The following is a 21,984-nucleotide window of genomic DNA, read 5'->3' on the forward strand; positions in this document are numbered from 1 at the left end:
GTAACATTGGAGACATCTGCCATGCATCAGTTTTATTGTTTTACTCAGGTATGTAGGGCTATGCCTTGATCAACCTATATATCCCCATCTACTTGTGGGAAGTTTATTGTTTCAGCAACCAATCCCAGTGGCGTAGGTGTTTGAGCAATACTCAGACCTAAGCAACCTAATGACCTTCAGAGAATAGTCCTCAAAGAACTAAAGTTTCAAGTAAGTGATGAATAAGAACAGAGCAATAACAGAATATTTTTATTGTAGTTAAAATAATAACTCTTAAAAAGGTTTTTACACATACGAAGCTTTACAATATGTCACTGACATTCTGCTATATAATGAAAAGCTTGTAAACTGTAAATTACTTCAAGAAACATTTATTCACTGTGAACTCAGCAGAGATCAAAACACAAGCATGTTTCATGAGTACCACACTGTAAAATTGCTCCACAACAACCTGAATTTCAGGAAGAGTATTGGTTTCTATAGAATTCTTATGGGAGTAGACAGAAGAACTGATGGAGGAATGGCAGTAAGTAGTTTTACCAGACACTGAAACTATCATGAAGATGTTACTCTGGTGAACTAGAGAAAAGAGCTACATAGTAGCAAAGCAGTCTGTGGTAAATATGGAGTCGGGAACTCCACATTGATGGCTCCACATTAATGACCCATAGTCTGTGTTAATTGCTCTGGAATTCATGCTGTGTGGACTTCTTGAAGTGCAGCTTTCATAGAAGAGAAAAAAATTGAGGATGTGTAGATCATAAATTGCACTTCTTATATTGAAGCTAGAAAAATCTTTCAGGCATTAAACCATCAGTACTATCTTCACCATTCACGTCACTAACAAAAAAATAGTGAATACAAAAACCATCGATGTAAGGAAAAGATATATTACTACTTACCATAGAACTCTCTGTACATGCAGGCCTTGAAATGCCGGTCCGAGTTGCCAGAGATGGTGGTCATGTGTGCCTGAGGTGTGCTTAATTGTGTGAATGAATGTGCGCGTGTTTCCTCTTCTGATGAAGGCTGTGGCTCGAAGCTATTGTGTAAGTGTCTTTTAGCTGTTGCTGTCTGCAACTTAATGTGGCATCTTTATGGTAGCAGCTATCTATCCTAACATAGTTGATATTTCAACATAGAGTTATCATTGTCTGAATACGAAAGCAGTTAATTTTTACTGTGTGATAAGAATATAGAAAACATTTCATTAATATGTACAATATTGAAATATGTATACCACATGTTTAACAGGCAGTTTTCAAACTGTAGCAGGAACATCACTGCCAATCAGTTTGTTTCTCTAGTCACAGTGTATTGTCCATCATCTCCAGCTATCCTTCTTCTCAATAGCTTGTGACATTACTCTGTACACCAGCTTGCAACTTGATGAGTGGTGTGAGATAATAAGAATAGATAAGAAGATATCTCCTTTGATTATGGGTCATTTCTCAAGTGTTCTCGCAATTGTACATCATTGTATTATACAGGATCGATTGCTTTATAGTGTAACAAAATTGCAGTTTTGCCAAATATATAGTAAACAAACCACTGGAGAGCTTTCTTTTCAGAAATGTATCAGGTCTGTCCAGGCCTCTATAGAACTGCAGCCATCTTTTTGCTCCAATGTTGACATAGGACATTGTTTCCCACACCCATCTCTAAAAGGCAGCTCATTAGATGAATCATGAAAGGGTTCAGCCTCCTCAAGTGACTCGTAAAATGTTGCTGATTCGAGGCATGCTGCCACAGGATGGTAGATCCGAAACTGTTCAGTACTGAGGAAATTTGATAATTTCTTTATTTTGTCCATCTCAATTGTGTAAGTATACATTGAGGTGACAAAAGTCATGGGACAGCAATAGCACATATACAGGTGGTGGTAGATCACTAACACAAGGTATAAAGGGGCAGTGCATAGGCAAAACTGTCATTTGTATTCAAGTGATTCATGTGAAAGAGAGAGGGCCAAAGATAGGGTACATGGATTATGGTGGCAATCATTAAAACCCAGGCATTCTTCATTATAGTGGCATCTTGTCATGAAATTTCAATCACCATCTTTATCCTCAGAATGTGAAAATATTTTGATGGCGCCCACTTACATAGGTATGAATGATCATCATAATAAAATAAGAGAAATCCAAACTGCACAGAAAAACTTAAGTGTTTGTTTTTGCTGTGCACTGTTCAAGAATGGAATGTTAGAGAAATAGCTTGAAGGTGGTTTTATGAACTTTCTGCCAGGTGCTGAATTGTGAATTGCTGAGTAATCATGTAGATGTAGATATAGGTGTAGATGTAGATGTAGATGTAGATGAGAAGGTTTCCAACATGATGAAGGCTGCACTCACTTTGAAAACAGAATTGTAGTTGGAGCTAGATGCATGGGACATTCCATTTTGGGAATCATTAAGGAATTCTGTATTCAGAGATCCACAATGTCAAAAGTGTGCCAAGAGTAACACATTTAAGGCATTTCTTTACCCTGTGGACAACACATTGGCAGTGACGGCTTTCAATTAATGACCAAGAGCAGCAGTGTTTCTGTGGGGTTGTCAGTGCTAATGCACAAGCAACACTGTTTGAAATGACCACAGAAATCAATGAGAGATGTGTGACAAATGTATTTGTTAGGACAGTATGGCAAAATTTGGTGTTAATGGGCTATGGCAGCAGACAACTGGCATGAGTGCCTTTGCTACCAGCACGACATTGCCTGCAGCACCTCTCCTGGGTTCATGATGGTAGCAGTTGTACCCTAGATGACTGGAAAACCTTTGCATGGTCAGATGAGTCCTGATTTCATTTGACAAAAGCTGATGTTAGGATTCGAATGTGTCACAGACCCCATGAAGCCATGGACCTAGCTTGTAAACAAGGCACTATGCAAGCTGGTGGTGGCTCCTTAATGGTGTGGGCCATGTTTACATGGAATGGATTGGGTGCTCTTGACGTTTGGCTACTTGGAGATCATTTGCAGTGATTCATGTACATTATGTTCCCAAACAATGATGGAATATTTGTGGATGATAATGCTTCATGTCATCAGGTAACAATTGTTTATGATTGGTTTGAAGAACGTAATGGAGAAGTCAAGCAAATGATTTGGCCACCCAGATCACCCAACACAGAATCCCACTGAACATTTATGGAACATAATTAAGAAGTGTGTTTGTGCACAAAATCCTGGACTGGCAACACTTTCGCAATTGTGGATGGCTGTAGAGGCAGCATTACTCATTATTTCTGCAGGGACTTCTAAGAATTTGTTGAGTCCATGCCACTTCGAGTTACTGTACTACGCTGTGCAAAAGCTGATGACACAATTTTAGGATGTATCCCATGACTTTCGTCACCTCAGTGTATAATTTTTGCTGCAGTTGTTACTGGTTTCGGGTTGACATGCCTATTCTCAAGCCACAACACCTGGTTTGGTTGTGTCAGTCAGGTGCAACAGTAGACATATAAATTAATATTGATGAGAATAGTTATTACCCAGAGTTTGACTTTTGTATAGAAGTTATTTGTGCCTTTTGGAACCATATTGTAGACTAGTTATGGTTAATAATAACCACTGCAGAAAGCCTTTACATTCAGGCAACTGAGACAAACAAAATAAAGAGATTATCAAAGTCTCTCTGTGATAGAAGGTTCCTGAAGGGGGTATCGTTTGTCAACCATTTTTACACATTCAAAGTTTTCTTTGGCAGCTATAAAGACAGTTAAGATGCGTTTAGATGGACCATATTTTTTGGCAATATTGGGCCGCTGTAGCGTTGCCATCACCATTGCTGCAATGTGGCTGAAATGGATGGCAATTTTACAGTATGGCTGAGCAATATTGTTCATGTTGCAGGTAGTTGGTGACGTATTGCTGACGAGTTGCCGGTGTTGTCCACCAATGGGGGAGAATACTTTGTGTTGCGGAGCAATATCTATCTCCATTCTTGTCTGTAAATGCTTCCCTCTCATGCTCACCTCTGTTTCCTGCTTCTCTCACTGACAGCACTTTAGTCATATGTCTGAGTGAAAACAATATCATTTTGCTTTTGTTCAAAAGCTAGCACACATACATATGGCCACATTTTGTCTCGAATGGTTGTATCTTCATGTGTATGTGTGTATCACTTTAATATTCAATTTCAGTTTTGTTATAGATGATTAGACCAGTGTGTGTGACTTGAAAATCTTGAAAGTTTACGTTATGTATAAACAAAACTATGGGATCCTGCCCACTCACATAACATAGGGTGCCTAGGAAGCTGTTTTCTCAGATAGCCAGACAACATTCAAGCAGATCTTATTAATGGAGATTATTACATTAAAGTAAATTGACAATACTTAATTTAGCCTTTTTACTAAAAGGTGTTGCAAGCAATTGGCAACATGCAAATAATCAATGTCCTTCGATGTTTCCATGCAAGCAAATCACATAAGTTCATAAGTCACTGCTATCAAGTTTATATCACACCTCGTCTTCTAGTGTGCCTCTTCTAGTGTGGCCGAGGCTAAATGAAGTGCCGCTTATATTCTCTCCACATAGGGGCCGCTCCTGTCGTGGTGTGGTGCTATTCAGCATATTATTGGCTGACATCGTCTCAAAGCCTTATCAGCTGTTACATTTCAGTCTGACATGCTGGCACTTGCTGTTACGCCAGAACATTCCTCCCCCCAAAGTGATGGACAGTCATCGTGTAGGGAGCGCAACAATGGCAGGTGAGGCCGGAGGGTGGATGCTGCACTGGGTCGGAAGCTGTGGCTACAGGGGCATCAAGCTTCCGGATGTACCCCACCATCCAGCCTACGCTCTGGTGGAAATGTCCCCTGCCAAATGACCAGTAGGGTACACGCCCACCCCTGAAGGTCAATAACAAGATGTGTAAGACATCGGCTGCTGTGGTGTGGGTGGGTCCAGCTGCATTGCTAGGACAAGAGGAGGTGAAGGCTCCATCTGAATGGGGTCATCCTGTGGTGTCATGACACCTTCTGGCAGCTGCTGGGGTGGCGCTGTCCTCTGGATCCATGAATCTGGGGAAAGAGACACAGAGGGATCACCTGGCACATGGAAGTGACTGAAGTTGATTGTGATGTTGGCAGTGCAAGTCTTATGGGCTGAAATAAGATACATGCAAGCGTCAAGTTGATGGAGGATCTCACCTCATGCCCACCATTTGCTGCCGCTCAAAACCCCTTAAAGGACAATATCATGCGACGCGAAGTGATACTTGCAGCTCTCCTTTGGCTCCGGCTGCTGAGGAAGGTGGAGCATGTGGAGCAGTGTCTGATGGTGGTGGCCGTGAAGCAATTCCACAGGTGATGGTCCATCTCGTGTCTGTGGAGCGAAGTTTGGCCATCTGTTGCCTGAAGTTTCTGACAAAATGTTCCGTTTGACTGTGGATGAAGCGGTGCACTTGTTAGATTGTGTATGCCATCGCGTTCACAGAATGCACAAAGTAGAAGACAACACCACAATTGTGCTATGTGGCATTGTCGAGTTCATTGGCACAGCAAAAGGGAACTTGATATATGAGTCAACCACAATCAACCAAAGAGTGTTCCAAAAAGGTCTTCTAACAAAGTCGATGTGCACACATTGCCATGGTGGCTGCAACTTAGGCCAAGCAGAGAATTTTTGTGATGAAGCGGACTGGTTTTCCGCACATGCGTGACACTGTGATGTCATCCGTTCTATTTGAGTGTACATACCCTGCCAAGATAAGTGTCGACACACTAACTGTTTTGTATGAACAATCCGCCAGTGTCCTTGGTGAAGTAACTGCAACACTTCTTTATGCAAAGCTTTATGGATCAACACACTTGACTGTCCACTGTCATTTTGAACAAGATTCACTCTTTTGTGTATAGTGAAGCTATGCTGACGTGCAAAGTGTCCTCCTTAAATTTCATTGGCAGATATAGATTTCAGCTAGAAACTAGCCATTCTCGATGCACTATCATTTTTGATCAATGCATGTAATGCCTGTTCGTCGGGCTTCATCCACAGTTCATTGAATACTACTCAGTAGTCCCCTGCAGCCACAGCTTCCGATCCAGTGCACATATCACTAAAGTCAGTTTGCAGAAGAATTTTGGAACATATACTGTGTTTGAACATTATGAATTATCTCAAAGGAAACAATTTATTGACAAACAGTCAGCATAAATTCGGAAAATATCATTGTTGTGAAACACAACTAGCTCTTTATTCACACAAAATAATGAGTGCTTTTGACAGGGGTTCTCAAATTCATTCCCTGTGTCTAGATTTGCAGAAGGCTTTTGACAATGTTCCTCACAAGCTACTACTAATCAAATTGCATGCCTACCCAGTATTGTCTCATTTGTGCAAGTGGATTCATGATTTCAAAGGTCACAGTTCATAGCAATTGATGGAAATTCATTGAGTAAAACAAAATTAATACCTGGCATTCCCACGGAATGCTTTTCCTAATCTACGTGAAAAATTTAAGAGAAAATCTAAGCAGCCCTTTAAATTGTTTGCAGATGATGCTGTCTTTTACCATCTTGCAAAGTCACCAGGTGATCAAAACAAACTACAAAATGATTTAGACAAGCTTATCTGTCTAAATCTGTCAACTACATCTACATCCACATCTACATCCATACTCCGCAAGCCACCTGAGAGTGTGTGGCGGAGGGTACCTTGAGTACCTCTATCAGTTCTCCCTTCTATTCCAGTCTTGTATTGTTCGTGGAAAGAAAGATTGTTGGTATGCCTCTGAGTGGGCTCTAATCTCTCTGATTTTATCCTCATGGTATCTTCGCGAGATAACCATAGGAGGGAGCAATATACGGCTTGACTCCTCGGTGAAGTTACGTTCTTGAAACTTGAACAAAAGCCCGTACTGGGCTACTGAGCATCTCTCTTGCACAGTCTTCGACTGGAGTTTGTCTATCATCTCCGTAATGCTTTCGTGATTCCTAAATGATCCTGTAATGAATCACACTGCTCTCCGTTGGATCTTCTCTATCTCTTCTATCAACCCTATCTGGTACAGATCCCACATCAGTGAGCAGTATTCAAGCAGTGGGCGAACAAGTTTACTGTAACCTATTTCCTTTGTTTTCCGACTGCATTTCCGTAGGATTCTTCCAATGAATCTCAGTCTGGCATCTGCTTTACCGACGATTAATTTTGTATGGTCATTCCATTTTAAATCACTCCTAATGCCTACTCCCAGATAATTTATGGAATTAACTGCTTCCAGTTGCTGACGTGCTATATTGTAGCTAAATGATGAAGGATCTTTTTTTCTATGTATTCGCAGCGCATTACACTTGTCTACATTGAGATTCAATTGCCATTCCCAGCACCATGCGTCAATTTGTTGCAGATCCTCCTGCATTTCAGTACAATTTTCCATTGTTACAAACTCTCGATATACTACAGCATCATCTGCAAAAAGCTTCAGTAAACTTCCAGTGTTATCCACAAGGTCATTTATATATATTGTGAATAGCAACGGTTCTACGACACTCCCCTGCGGCACACATGAAATCACTCTTACTTCGGAAGACTTCTTTCCATTGAGAATGACATGCTGCATATAAGTCTATAGTTCTGCACATCTGTTCGACGTCCCTTCTTGAAAACGGGGATGACCTGTGCCATTTTCCAATCTTTTGGAATGCTGCACTCTTCTAGAGACCTACAGTACACTGCTGCAAGAAGGGGCGAAAGTTCCTTTGTGTACTCTGTGTAAAATCGAACTGGTATCCCATCAGGTCCATCAGCCTTACCTGTATTGAGCGATTTTAATTGTTTTTCTATCCCCCTGTCACCTATTTCGATATCTACCATTTTGTCATCTGTGCGACAATCTAGAGAAGGAAGTACAGTGCAGTCTTCCTCTGTGAAACAGCTTTGGAAAAAGACATTTAGTATTTCGGCCTTTAGTCTGTCATCCTCTTTTTCAGTACCATTTTGGTCACAGTGTGTCTGGACATTTTGTTTTGATCTACCTACCGCCTTGACATAAGACCAGAATTTACTAGGATTTTGCGCCAAGTCAGTACATAGAACTTTACTTTCAAATTCGTTGAACGCCTCTCGCATAGCCCTCCTCACACTACATTTCGCTTCGTGTAATTTTTGTTTGTCTGCAAGGCTTTGGCTATGTTTATGTTTGCTCTGAAGTTCCTGTTGCTTCCGTAGCAGTTTTCTAACTTGGTTGTTGTACCACAGTGGCTCTTTTTCCATCCCTTATGGTCTTGCTTGGCACATACTCATCTAATGCATATTGTACGATGGTTTTGAACTTTGTCCACTGATCCTCAACACTATTTGTACTTGAGACAAAACTTTTGTGTTGAGCTGTCAAGTACTCTGAAATCTGCTTTTTGGCACTTTTGCTAAACAGAAAAATCTTCCTACCTTTTTTAATATCTCTATTTACGGCCGAAATCATTGATGCAGTAACTCTTTATGATCACTGATTCCCTGTTCTACATTAACTGTTTCAAATAGTTCGGGTCTGTTTGTCACCAGAAGGTCTAATATGTTATCACCACAATTTGGTTCACTGTTTAACTGCTCAAGGAAGTTTTCACATAATGCACTTTAAAAAATTTCACTGGATTCTTTGTCCCTGCCACCCATTATAAACGTTTGAGTCTCCCTGTCTATATGTGGTAAATTAAAATCTTCACCCAGAACTATAACATGTTCAGGAAATCTACTCAAAATATTTTCCAAATTATCCTTCAGGTGTTCTGCCACAACAGCCACTGAGTCAGGAGGCCTATAGAGACATCAAATTACCATGTTTGAGCCTCCTTTAACCATGACCTTCACCCAAATTATTTCACATTTCGGATCTCCATCAATTTCCTTCGATACTATTGCTCTTTTTATTGCTATAAACATGCCTCCCCCTTCACTGTCCAGCCCGTCTCTGCAGTATACATTCCAATCTGAATTTAGAATTTCATTACTGTTGACATCTGGTTTCAGCCAACTTTCCGTCCCTAGTACTATGTGGGCATTGTGACCGCTCATTAATGAGAGCATTTCTGGGACCTTTCTGTGGACGCTCCTGCAGTTTACTATTACCACGATAGTATTGTCATTCCCTGTTGTGTATTGCCTACTGCTAGCTTGTCATGTCTCAGGAGGCATCTTGTTGGGCCTAGGGAGGGAATTCTCTAACCTAAAAAACCCACATGTGCACTCCACACGTACTCCGCTACCCTTGTAGTCGCATCCTGCGTTTAGTGCACGCCTGACCTATTCAGGGGCACCCTACAATTCTCCACCTGATAGCGGAGGTCGAGAAATTTGCACCCCAGATCTCTGCAGAATTGTCTGAGCCTCTGCTTTAAGCCTTCCACTCGGCTGCAAACAGGGACCGCGATCGGTTCTGGAAATGACGCTACAAATAGTTAGCTCAGATTCCACCCCATGAGCAAGGCTTTCTGCCTTCACCAACCACCTGTATGAACTGAGGTTGACCTCTGAACCCAGACAGCAGGAGTCATTGGTGCCGACATGAGCAACAATTTGCAGCTGGGTGCACCCAGTGCTCTCTATTGCCCCCGGCAAGCAGACAGAGTGAATACTGGCCTTCTTCCCTGACCATTCCGCTATTATATTAGGGATTGCAGTTACAGATAACTTAAGTTGGGATGCTCACATAGATAATGTTGAGGGGAAAGCTAAGCAAAGACAGTGATTTATTGGTAGAACGCTGAGAAGATGCAACAGGTCTTCTAAAGAGACAACATACACTACACTTGTCCGTCCAGTTTTGGAGTGTTGCTGCGTGATGTGGAATCTGCATCAGATAGGATTGATAGAGGGCACTGAAAAAGTTCAAAGGAGCACAGCTGATTTTGCACTGATGCAAAATGGGGAGAGAATGTCGCAGATATGATACAAGAGTTGAGATGGCAATCATTAAAAGAAAGCTGTTTTTCTTTGTGGCAGGATCTTGTCCCAAATTTTCAGTCATATACTTTCCCATTTGGATACTCTAATATTTTGTTCGTGCCCACCAACATAGGAAGAAATGGTCACTGTAGTAAAATAAAAGAATTCTAAGCTTGCACGGAAAGCTCTAAGTGTTCATTTTTCATGCATGCTGTTGGAGAATGGCTGGGTAGAAAACTAGCTTGAAGGTGGTTCGATGAAACTCTGCTGTGCATTTTAGTGTGAGTTGCAGAGTAGTTGTGCAGATGTAGGTAACAAAATATTTGTGTTGCTCAATTGTTGTGTCACATATACTTTGTAATTTCTGTTTTCAGATGTCGGCATCCCATGGGCCAAATAAAACTCTCAGTGTTCATGGGTTTGGATTTTCAAGATCAGAATTTATTAAACCATCAGTAGCTCAGCATCCTGGAATGAGTAAATTTGGTAAATAAAAATCACCATGAGGAAATTTGGAATTGAGGGAGAAGGGAACAGATAGAGAATGGTTGTGGTTGTTGTTTGTTTGTTTGTGTGTGTGTGTGTGTGTGTGTGTGTGTGTGTGTGTGTGAGAGAGAGAGAGAGAGAGAGAGAGAGAGAGAGAGAGAGAGAGAGAGAGAGATTGATTTTGTGTGTGAGATTGTGTGTGTATGTGACAAAATCTTTAATATCTTTTAGAATATAATGACCTCGCTTGTTTTTGTTACAATTCTAAGTGTTAAGTTGTTGTGTGTCCAGAAACAATAATTGAGCCCTGTTTTAACCAAATTCCATATTCACCTGGCTACACTGAAGTGACAGAAGTTATGGAATACTTCCTAATGTTGTGTCAGACCTCCTTTTGCCCGGTATAGTGCAGCAACTTGATGTGGCATGGACTCAACAAGCTGTTGGAAGTACCCTGCAGAAATATTGAGCCGTGCCATCCATAACTGTGAATGTGTTGCCTGTGCAGGATTTTGTGCACAAACTGAGCTCTCGATTATGTCCCATGTATGTTCTATGGCATTCCTGTTGGGTGATGTGAGTGGCCATACCATCTACTCGAATTGTCCAGAATGTTTTTCAAACCAGTAGCGAACAATTGTGACCCAATGACGTGGTGCGTTATGATCTGTAAAAACTCCCTCGTTTAGGAACATGACATCCATGAATGGTTGCAAATGGTCTTCAAGTAGCTAAACAGAACCATTTTCAGTCAATGATTGGTTCGGTTGGACTAGAGGACCCAATTCATTACATGTAAACGCAGTCCACATCATTATGGAGCCATCACCACCTTCACAGTGCCTTGTTGACAGCTTGGTTCCATGACTCTGTGGGGTCTGTGTGCACTCGAATCCTACCGTCAGCTCTTAGCAACTGAAATCAGTGCTCGTCTGTCCAGGCCATGGTTTTCCAGTCATGTAGGGTCCAATTGATGTGGTCACAAGCCCAGGACAGGTGCTGCAGGCAATGTTGTGCTGTTAGCATTGGCACCCACATTGGTCGTCCGTTGTCATAGCCCATTAATGCCACATTTTGCCACTCTGACCTAACAAGATATATTCGTTGTACATCCTACATTGATTTCTGCAGTTATTTCACAGAGTATTGCTTGTCTGTTAGCTCTGACAACTCTATGGAAATACTGCTGCTCTTGATCGCTAAGCGAAGGCTGTCGGCCACTGCATTATCCTTGGTGAGACGTAATGCCAGAAATTTGGTATTCTTGGCACACTCTTCACACTGTAGATCTTGGAATATTGAATTCCCTTACAATATCTGAAATGGAATGTCCCCTGCATGTAGCTCCAACTATAATTCAGCATCCAAAGTCTGTTAATTCCATGAATCACTTGCGTACAAATGACAATACGGCCAGTGCACTGCTCTTTTACACCTTGTGCATACAATACCAGTGCCATCTGTATATGTGTATATTGCTATCCCATGACTTTTATCACCTTAGTGTATAAGACAATGTTCGCTCCCAAAATTCATCATTTGAAAAATGTAGAATCGTCTTACATTTGCAGACAAAGCCTTGGTTACTGAGGTCAAGGAGGGGTTGCCATTCATTTGCAGATGAAAATTTGATAATTGAGGTCAAGAGCAGATATCATGTAAAGGTTTCAGAAAGGAGGGATGAGTTGCAGTGGCTCCAGCCTGGCTGAATGTGGGCAGGTTAGAAGTGAACAGGCAGCAAATTTTATTATGCTACGACCCACGGGATTGCATCCCGCATAACTTGTGCCCTTGAACATCTACGATGTTTGAACTGCAGTTCACCTGAAAATAAACTTAGGTGGAACTGAATGGACATTGCAAATGGACAAATACTCAGCAATAGTATACATTTACAGGAAACAAATTAATTCTTAACGAACTAGGAAAAGACAGATTGCTACGTACTGTAAAGAAGACATGTCATTTTGCAGATGGACACAATTAAAAGATGCTTATATAAAGCTTTTATTCTTCAGTAAATCACACACACACACACACACACACACACACACACACACACACACTATTCACAACACACAAGCAAGCACACCTCACACAAAAATGACTGCCAACTCCAGCATCTTGGGCTGGGCATTCTGGTCCGAGATGCTGGAGTTGGTTTGGTAGTCATATGTGTATGTGTGTGAAACATGTGTGTCTCTCTTTTACTGATGAACAAAAACTTTCTGTAAGTGTCATTTAATTGTGCCTGTCTGCAACTTGACATGTTTTCTTTACGGTAAGCAGCAATTTGTCTTTTGCAATTCTTCAAGCTTTCCCGGCGAGGGGTTCTCATGTTGATTAATCGGGTTTCTGCCAGTTGTTCGTGTCCTTCATGCACGGTATTTCAATTCCGTGACTCGCAGTCTTCTTCAGGTGCTGTCTGATACTGATTCCAGTGTGGAACGAGTCCGGTATTTATGCCTACGTTGTGCTAGGCGTTCCCTCTGCCATCCGCGCTGTGTCTGGCGCTCTGTCCGTGGTGTGTGCCAACCAATAGCAATGGCTGTGAATTTTCTTCTAGCTGCAGCTGTTCCGAATGCTATGCGTATACTTTGTGGTTATTATCTTTTGTCATTATAGCTGAGTTAAGTTCTTAATGGTGTCCAAGCTGTGCTAGACGTTTTATCTTCTGATTGTCGTTATTTGAGTCCTGTGAATTAGGATGTTCTGTTACTGTGCTGTGTCATGTTAGGCATTCCGTCCGAAGTTCTATAAAGTTTAGCTTATTAACAATGCCTGACACACAAAAACTGGCCTTATAGTTCATGATCAGATTGTTGCTCAGGCCTGGTCAAAAGCATAGTCTCTTTGGGAGGCCATCTGCATTCAGTTTTTGCATTATCTGAATTTTGTATGGATAGTGTTGCAGCCCTTTGTGCAGTATTTGCTGTACACTATGATACAATATATCAGGTTGCAGCACATGCTTGTGTGCAGAATGCCAGGGACTTCAGCTGAAGGCTTATTCCACTCTTGCAACATTTCAGATGTCTACTCAAGTTTTGCCCTTCCACCTTTCTTTTGCACTGTACCACTCCTTCTCTCAAAGTTCCATATTCACATTTTGATAACACTTGCCAACTGAACAGGGGAATGACGTGCAAGATTGTAATGAGCAAAAAATGTATGCTGAGGAGCCACATAGCTGTCATTCTTTTTGTAAAACACCTTCACTCATCTGAAATGACAGGCAAGCATAGATTGCCACACAGAGAGGCGTTTGGTTACTGACAGGAATGATAAAAACTATAAATACTTAAGTTTTCAGGCAAAATCCTTCCATAAAAGTCACAGTTACATGTTCGCACCTGGAGGCAGTAGGTCTTGCAGGTCTTCTGGAAAAAAGGGATGGGATCTGTAAATCTTGATGAAATGTTGAAGAAACCGTAAGGTTTTAAAAGATGCAAACAAGGTTTTTGGAACATTTTCAAAATTTTTAACACAGCAGTTTTGCAAATGATAAATTGGTATTTGAAAATTTTTAACACAGCAGTTTTGCAAATGATAAATTGGTAAAGGGGCTGGCCATGTTGTAACTGACAATTTTAAATCGTTTTCACTGTGTGGGTCATTAGTATGACTAAAATCTGGATTTCTAAGTGCAATAAAATAGTAAAATAGGCAGAAGAAAGGTGAAAATAAACACCAAAATGAGCAAAAATGAATACATGCAAATATGATAGCTTCACAGTGCTCTTCCATTATTGAAGGGTGTTACAGTACACAAGGGAGATCATCCTGAGATTTTCTTATGTAAAACTTCTGCTTCTATCAGTGAAGAATGACTGTGCAGTGAAAATGTTCTTTCGACATTGTACGATGTCACAGTGCATGTGAAAAACACAGTTCTTCTTCAGTGAATTCCTCTTCACTAGAAAGCTTTTTCAAAATTTTTTTCACTGTGTTTTGTAACTGGAATTTTTGTCTAGCAACTGATTCAGTGTCTCAAATGGAAGTCTTGTATCCTCTTTTGTTTCTGACAACAGTGTTACTAAAATCTAATCTATCAGAGAAAGTGAATGTTTCAAGGAATTATTTCGAGCATCCAGCTGCTTTAAAATGTCAGGTGTTGTGGAGAAATGATTATGAATATCCTGTATTTTTTCTTGGATGTCACTTTTAGAAAAACATTCTTGGGCTGCAGCAATATTGACTGCACCTTGTACATTTAGGGAATTGATAACATTTTTCACTTCAGTGAAATGTTCCACATAGTACGACAGCCTGTAACCACTTCCCCACCGAGTTAAAGTTGACTGAGGAGGTAAAGCCAAATTTGGAAGTAGTTCATGGAAGTTTTGAATTCTAATTGATGGCTTGATAAACACTTTCTTGACACTAGAAAGAGATGATCCATGTCGTTATACTGACTTCTGTCAGTTTGATCAACACAATACAAACTGTGAGCAAGGCATGCCAGATTAATTAATTTAGAGTGAAGAACCTTTAATCCAGTTCTTGCTTTAACGATACGTGGAACAGCACTGAGAAATAACAGTACACTGTCGTACCATATCCCTTCTAGCTACAAGAAAGCGTACGAGTTATTGACAAATTTAGCAACAGTTGGATGATTTACTTGGTTGAGTATTTTTGTATTAAGAAGAAATGATCTGCTCCCTGCTTTCATAGCAGCAACTACAGCACTAATACACACCATCTTGATGCATCTGTGATTTTATCAATAGAAATCTATATGTTTTTGTGCTTCAGTATATTTCAAATATCACAAATTTCATCTTGAAAACACTATGGCATATACACCAAAGCGCCAAAAAAACTGGTATAGTCATGTATATTCAAATACAGAGAGATGTAAACAGTCAGAATATGGTGCTGCGGTCAGTAACAGCTATATAAGGCAACAAGTGTCTGATGCAGTTGTTAGATTGGCTACCGCTGCGTAGTCGGTGCACAAGCGTTGGGATACTGCATCTTCGAGGTGCGTGTACTGTGAATATCAGGAATCCAGTCAAACATCAAATTTCTGACATCGCTGTGGCCAGAAAAAAATCCTGCAAGAATGGGACCAATGATGACTGAAGAGAAACATTCAGCATGACAGAAGTCCAACACTTTCACAAATTGCTGCAGATTTCAATGCTGGGCCATCAGCAAGTGTCAGCGTGTGGACCATTCAATGAAACATCATTGATATGGGCTTTCAGAGTCGAAGGCCCACTCATATGCCCTTGATGACTGTGCAACACAAAGCTTTATGCCTCACCTGGACCCGCCAACACCAACATTGGACTGTTGACGACAGGAAACAAGTTACCTGGTTGGATGAGTCTCATTTCAAATAGTATCTAGTGGATGGACGTGTACAGGTATGGAGAAACCCCCATTAATCCAAGTGCCCCGCATGTCAGCAGGGGGCTGTTCAAGCTGGTAGAGGCTCTGTAATAGTGTGGGGCACCTGCAATTGGCATGATATGGGATCCCTGATACCTCTAAATATGTCTCTTGACAGTCGACACATATGTAAACATCCTGTCTGATCACCTGCATCCATTCATATCTATTGTGCATTCCGATGGACTTGGGAAATGCCAGCAGGACAGTGTGACACCCCACATACCCAGAATTGCTACAGAGTGGCTCTAGGGACACTCTTCTGAGTTGAAACACTTCTGCTGATCACCAAACTCCCCAGACATCAACATTATTGAGCATACGTGGGATGCCTTGCAACGTGCCATTCAGGAGAAATCCCCACCCCCTCTACTCTTACGGATTCATGGGCAGCCCAGCAGGATTCATGATGTCAGGTCCCTCCAGCACTACTTCAGACATTAGTTGAGTCCACACCATGTCGTGTTGCGGCACATCTACATGCTCCTGGGGGCACTACATGATATTAGGCAGGTGTACTAGTTTCTTTGGCTCTTCAGTGCAGGTTTTGTGCAGTGTAGATTTGTCAGGTACCATTTGTTTGTGTATTTTTCTAAAAATACATGAAGCTGCACATTATTCAGTTTCTACTACAAAATGTAGGAACCCACTAATGCCTAGCACAAGTCTTTGAAAAAATGTATCACTACAACTCGATTGTTCACCAACATTGCTTCTAATCAGCTGCTAGTTTAATTTAGATTTATTCTTAAACCTCTTCTAATGGTGTGTGGTATTAATGTGGTGCACAAGGATGTATTTTTTCCTTCACAGAAACAAGTTTTTCACGCACCAAATACAATAAAACACATTTATCTTCATTGAATACATTTCTACCAAACTCATTTACGTATTTGGGTAAGAATGGTGATTGAGAGGTTTTTGTAGGTGGCATTCCCTATTATGACAGCAAAGAATCATGCACACTTAAACTAACAAGCATTGCACAACATGCTGCAGCTAGGAACTAGGGGATTCACTTACAGTTCCAGTGACATCGTTCCAATGCGATAACCAAATGATGACCCACCCATCTGCCCAATCATAGCAAGTTTTTCTCCTTTTAGCAGTGTTTCATAACATCCTGGCTATACTGTAGCTTTGCTTTCTTATGCATTTGACAGAAGTTAATTTTTATAAGCTGATAGAAATAGAATCACTGCTTGAGAAATAACAAGTTGGATTGAAATAATATAAGCACTTTTAAAATCACAGTTTTTTGTATAATGTGCTGTTTTATTTAGAAATGATAAAATAAGTAAGCAAAAATGTTTTCTTGTAAAATAAGCATAAATAAGCACAAATAGACATAATTAAAATTGCTTATCTAGGTGTGTCTTACAAAGCATAACCTTTCTTCTTATCCCTAAAAGTGTGGAAAAAATTTTGTTTTGCTTAGTAATCTGAACATTATTTATGACTGATTGGGAGAGGGGAGAGGGAAGAAAAAAGACAGACATTATCAGCTTTGGATCTCACAATGTTCTGCAGTTCCTGGTTTAATGTCCTTTGATACTCTTAGTAATCAAGTCAAGCTCATTAAAAGTACTCTAATTAAGAAATTTACCTTATGTTAATTTAAATATGACACTAAATAAATTAAGAGGGGGCAAAACTTATCTTTTCTTTGATTGAAGCAACATTCATTAAAGCAAGGTAAAAAGGGTGCCAGAGTTGACCTCATTTAAGGGAGTTCTTGGACCATAAGTTTTTGGCCCATATTATAAAAGTCCATGCCCTGTATTTGGTTTTGCTTTCATTTAATTTTCATAAACCTGCCATTACCCAGCAAATATAATAACTGTTATCCTGTAGGTATTAGCACAGAACTTTCGAATAATCAGTATTAAACAGAACACTTATTCTAACCTGTTAGACAATCCTGGCAGTTTACACCTATCAAAAGGAAACTTCCCATCACCCCCCCCCCCCCCCCCCCCCCAAAAAATCCCTCCTTCAAATGTGGTAAAATGGCCCAATGGATAGCCCGTAGAAAATGGGAAGGTGTACTGAAATGTGAAAAAAGAAACAAAATAGAAACAGTGAATACTCCAAGCTCAAGATATGCAACATCGAGCAAATTCTAACAAGCTCAAGGTATGCTACATTGTGCAAATTGCAAGAACCACTGTGTCATGGTTGTGTGGTCATTGTGTTGCACTGCAAAGTGGGAGATGCATATTCAAATCCCCCATGTACCCCTTTCTTTTCACAAGATTATGAACTTTCCATCTGGTCATTGCCATAAATGTTTGCCTTCTGTAGTCTTTGCAATTGTCATACTATACACTGGTTGTCGAGTATGAGTTGTGTGTAAAAATATATAACCATCGCAACTAAACGTGATGGATAGTGATAGCAGGAGAGAGAGTGCATAGAAATCTCACAAAAATGAAAACAACAAATAAGCAGGTGTGCACTGTGTTACAACAAATAAATTCAAGAGTCAAAATATTCAGAATGAAACGCAAGAATCATAACATGTGGTATTTGTGTAGAACAAATAGGAAATATGTGCGTCTGAAGGTCCCTTCTGTACACCTCACTGTTGCAAATGAATGTTACTCCATGACACAGACTCCAATTTGAATACAGCAAATAGACACGTCAGTGACTGTGTGGGGTGGGGGGTAATAAAAATGTGGCACTAGTCCCAAACTGTGACCACACACCACACAATCACAATGCACAATGCCACGGCTATTCAAATACTCTTGATGTTACACATCTTGAGTTTGGAGACTTCATTCCCCCCCCTCCCTCCCCGTGCGCCTTCATCTTGTTTTAGTGCTTGATCTGTGTTCTGTTTTTGAGGAGCTATCCGCTGGACCATCTTACGTCTAAATCTGAGTGGGGGCTGCGATGGGGAGTTTCCCATGTCAGTAAGATGACAGGTATCTTATTACTTCACTGTTGCTAACTCTTGGTTCTTGCTGTTGGAGACATAGCCACTTGTGAAAGAATGCCTCTTACCAGTAGTCTGTGTCAGCTCTATATAAAAAACATTTGAGGAATGTTGTTCTAAATGTTGATGTTGGATTCGTGTTCAAAGCAAATGAGATTAAAATATAAATCCTTTGCAACTGAAAATATAATGCATTTAACGTCAGAGTTTTCTCTTTTTTTCAGGTAGGCGTAAGAATGAACAGCAGCTTAAGAAAGTTTAGTATCCATGATTATGTCAGTGCAGATGTGATGTGGCTCCTGAGAAGTCTTAATTTGATTCCAAATGTAACAGTATCTCTGCCAGTAATTAAATATACACCATTGAAAAGGTTTTACTTGGTATTTATTACCAGATTTATGTGGCATTCTTTGTGACACAAAAACAGATGTCTATTGTGATTGGGGATTTTGTATTGAAGCAGGGAATTATGCATTGAAGCATTGTGTATTAGGATTACATAGGCTACTTGTGGTAGATATGCAGTGATGATGACACTGGCCAAATGTAGAAAGTCAAGGTAAAATAGGCAAGAAACATATTCTTGATAAAAGTGTTGCATATTGTTATTAATCTTAAAGTGCTACAATTGAGGCATATTTTGTTGGACAATGGTACTTGACAACAAATTCCTAATGGTATATACTAAAAATATATCAATGACCTTTCATCAGTAACATTACCAGATGCCAAGTTTGTTTTGTTTGCTGATGATACAAACATTGCAATAAATAGCAAATCAAGTGTAGTCTTAGAAAGATCAGCCAATAAAATATTTGTAGACATTAATCACTGGTTCCTAGCCAATTCTTTGTCACTAAACTTTGAAAAAACACACTACATGCAGTTCAGAACTTGTAAGGGGTGTCCCAAGAGTATATGTCTAACATATGATGACAAGAAGATAGAAGAAGTGGACAGTGTTAAATTCTTGGGATTACAGCTTGATAATAAATTCAACTGGGAGGAGCACACCACAGAACTGCTGAAGCGTCTTAACAAATCTCTGTTTGCAATGCGAATTTTGTCAGACATAGGGGATATAAAAATGAAAAAGCTGGCATACTATGCTTACTTTCATTCCATAATGTCATATGGGATTATTTTCTGGGGTAATTCATCAAGCCAAGCTAAAGTTTTCCGGGCACAAAAACGTGCAGTAAGAATTATATGTGGTGTGAACTCAAGAACATCCTGCAGAAGCCTGTTTAGGGAACTAGGGATACTAACTACAGCTTCCCAATATATTTATTCCTTAATGAAATTTGTCATTAAAAATATATCACTTTTTCAAACCAACAGCTCAATTCATGGAATCAATACTAGAAATAAGAATAATCTTCACAAGGATTTAAAGTCACTTAGTCTTGTACAAAAAGGTGTGCATTATTCAGGAACACACATTTTCAATAACTTGCCAGCAGCCATAAAAAGCTTAACAACCAATGAAATTCAGTTTAAGAGAAGCCTAAAGGATTTATTGGTGGCCAACTCCTTCTACTCCATTGATGAATTTCTGAGGAAAACCAACTGATTTGTATATAAGTACAACATAACTTCTGCACAATTTCAGTGCAGTAATGTGTTCACTGAAAATTTGTGTGTGTGTGTGTGTGTGTGTGTGTGTGTGTGTGTAAGTATAATCTAACTTCTGCACCATTTCAGTGCAGTAATGTGTTCATTGTAAATAAGTATTACAGTAGTTGTATTACATGTTTCTTACCTTATAAATAAATATAAAACTTTTTTATTTTAAATTCAGTGCAATAGTATTTGTAAAATGACTCTTAGTGTTCATTAAAAAATGACGATCATTCCACTTGGGACCTGTGGAATGGTACATTAGCTTATTTGTTTTAGTTTAAATATTTGTCATGTATTGTTGTTTTTCTGACATGTTCCACATCCTGGAGGACCTCCTCACTACGGATCAATTGGAATGAAAGTAAATCTAATCTAATCTAAAAAATGCCCTTGCTGAAATTTGCAGATTAGATGATTTCTCAACTGTGACAGACGATTCTGATGTGGGATGTATTTTGGATGTAGAAAAAGACAGCTATGAGTCGTCATAACTTACTGGTACACCTGTGATCCTCTAAAAGAAAGAAAAAAGACACTGCATTTCACAGACTTAAAAATATAACATGGAATCATACAAAGTGTTGTAAATGAAGCACTCACAGAGGTAAAATAAATTGATGGATGCTGTTTCAAATGTTCATGAAAGCTCTACAGAAAATTAAAAACTGTTATTACCCCATATCATAATTGAGATAATAATGTTATAGAATTAAAATAAGTTGTCTGAAACTGATACAGTGAAAAGTCTGGGATGAAATAACAACAGTATGGAAAGGGTGAACTGCTACTCACCACATAGAAGAGAGATTGAATCGCAGGCTTCCTAGTGTTGTTTTTCATTGTGCTTGTCTGGCACTTAGTGCCTCCTTCATATGGTGAGTAGCAATCAATAATTTCCATACGTGCTGAAACTCATAGTGTTAACACATTTGCTTGTGTTTCACATGAACAAAAATAACCACCACTTTATTTATAATATACCACCAACAAATGTGTGCTAATGACATGCTCTAATTATGGACTTGAATGAATTCATAAAAGCTACACCTAAAATATTTTTACATTAATGCTCTGAGTAGATTTGTGTGCTTTACAATGAGTAAAATTACATACATTTGAAGATATGTTTAAATATTTCACGGTAATGAAGTAAATTTTAATTGTATAAAATGAAATAAAATAAGCAGGATAATTAATGGACGTGACATTTTACTGCTCTCTTAACATCCAGAACAGCTCCCATCTGAGGAAGTAATTTCTTCCAACTTTAAATGAAGTATTAGTCTCAACATCTTTTAAGTCAGGTTAAGCAGCAGATGTTGCTGTTGAAGCATCTCTACCAGAAAGCTCAAAAGAAGGCAGTTGTTCTTGTATGCTCATTTTTTTTTTCTCTTTTAGTAAGTAACACAGACAACATGATTTTAATTTAATCACAAATGAATTCATCAAAAAAGTAATTATGGTTTGGATTGACAAATCTGATAAATTTGTAGAAGGAAGTGGGAATGCATATCTACGAGTATGGCTCTTGGAATCATTATGCTCACACTTCAAACAGGTGCCACATACAGTTGTTAGCTGACAGTTTATTTTGATTACCTGTGTCGTGTTTCATAGGAATGAATAAGAACAACTGTTG

At 39.6% G+C, this 21,984-nt stretch overlaps 1 protein-coding gene across 4 annotated transcripts in view; it reads left to right on the forward strand.

Annotated features, from left to right (window-relative positions):
- The window catches only part of LOC126415345 (uncharacterized), a 132,355-nt gene extending 112,947 nt beyond the window's left edge, over nucleotides 1-19,408 (forward strand). For 3 of the 4 annotated variants that reach the window (XM_050083423.1, XM_050083424.1, XM_050083427.1), the window contains one exon: nucleotides 18,947-19,408. In XM_050083423.1, the coding sequence (XP_049939380.1) occupies nucleotides 18,947-19,138 (192 nt within the window). In that variant the 3' untranslated portion in view covers nucleotides 19,139-19,408. Of the gene's footprint in view, nucleotides 1-10,266; nucleotides 10,379-18,946 lie in introns of all 4 variants that reach the window. The other variant, XM_050083425.1, reaches the window with a different exon arrangement.
- Nucleotides 19,409-21,984: the final 2,576 nt, after the last annotated feature.

The sequence above is a fragment of the Schistocerca serialis genome, chromosome 1 (genome assembly GCF_023864345.2).
Source record: "Schistocerca serialis cubense isolate TAMUIC-IGC-003099 chromosome 1, iqSchSeri2.2, whole genome shotgun sequence".
Classification (NCBI taxonomy): domain Eukaryota; kingdom Metazoa; phylum Arthropoda; class Insecta; order Orthoptera; family Acrididae; genus Schistocerca; species Schistocerca serialis.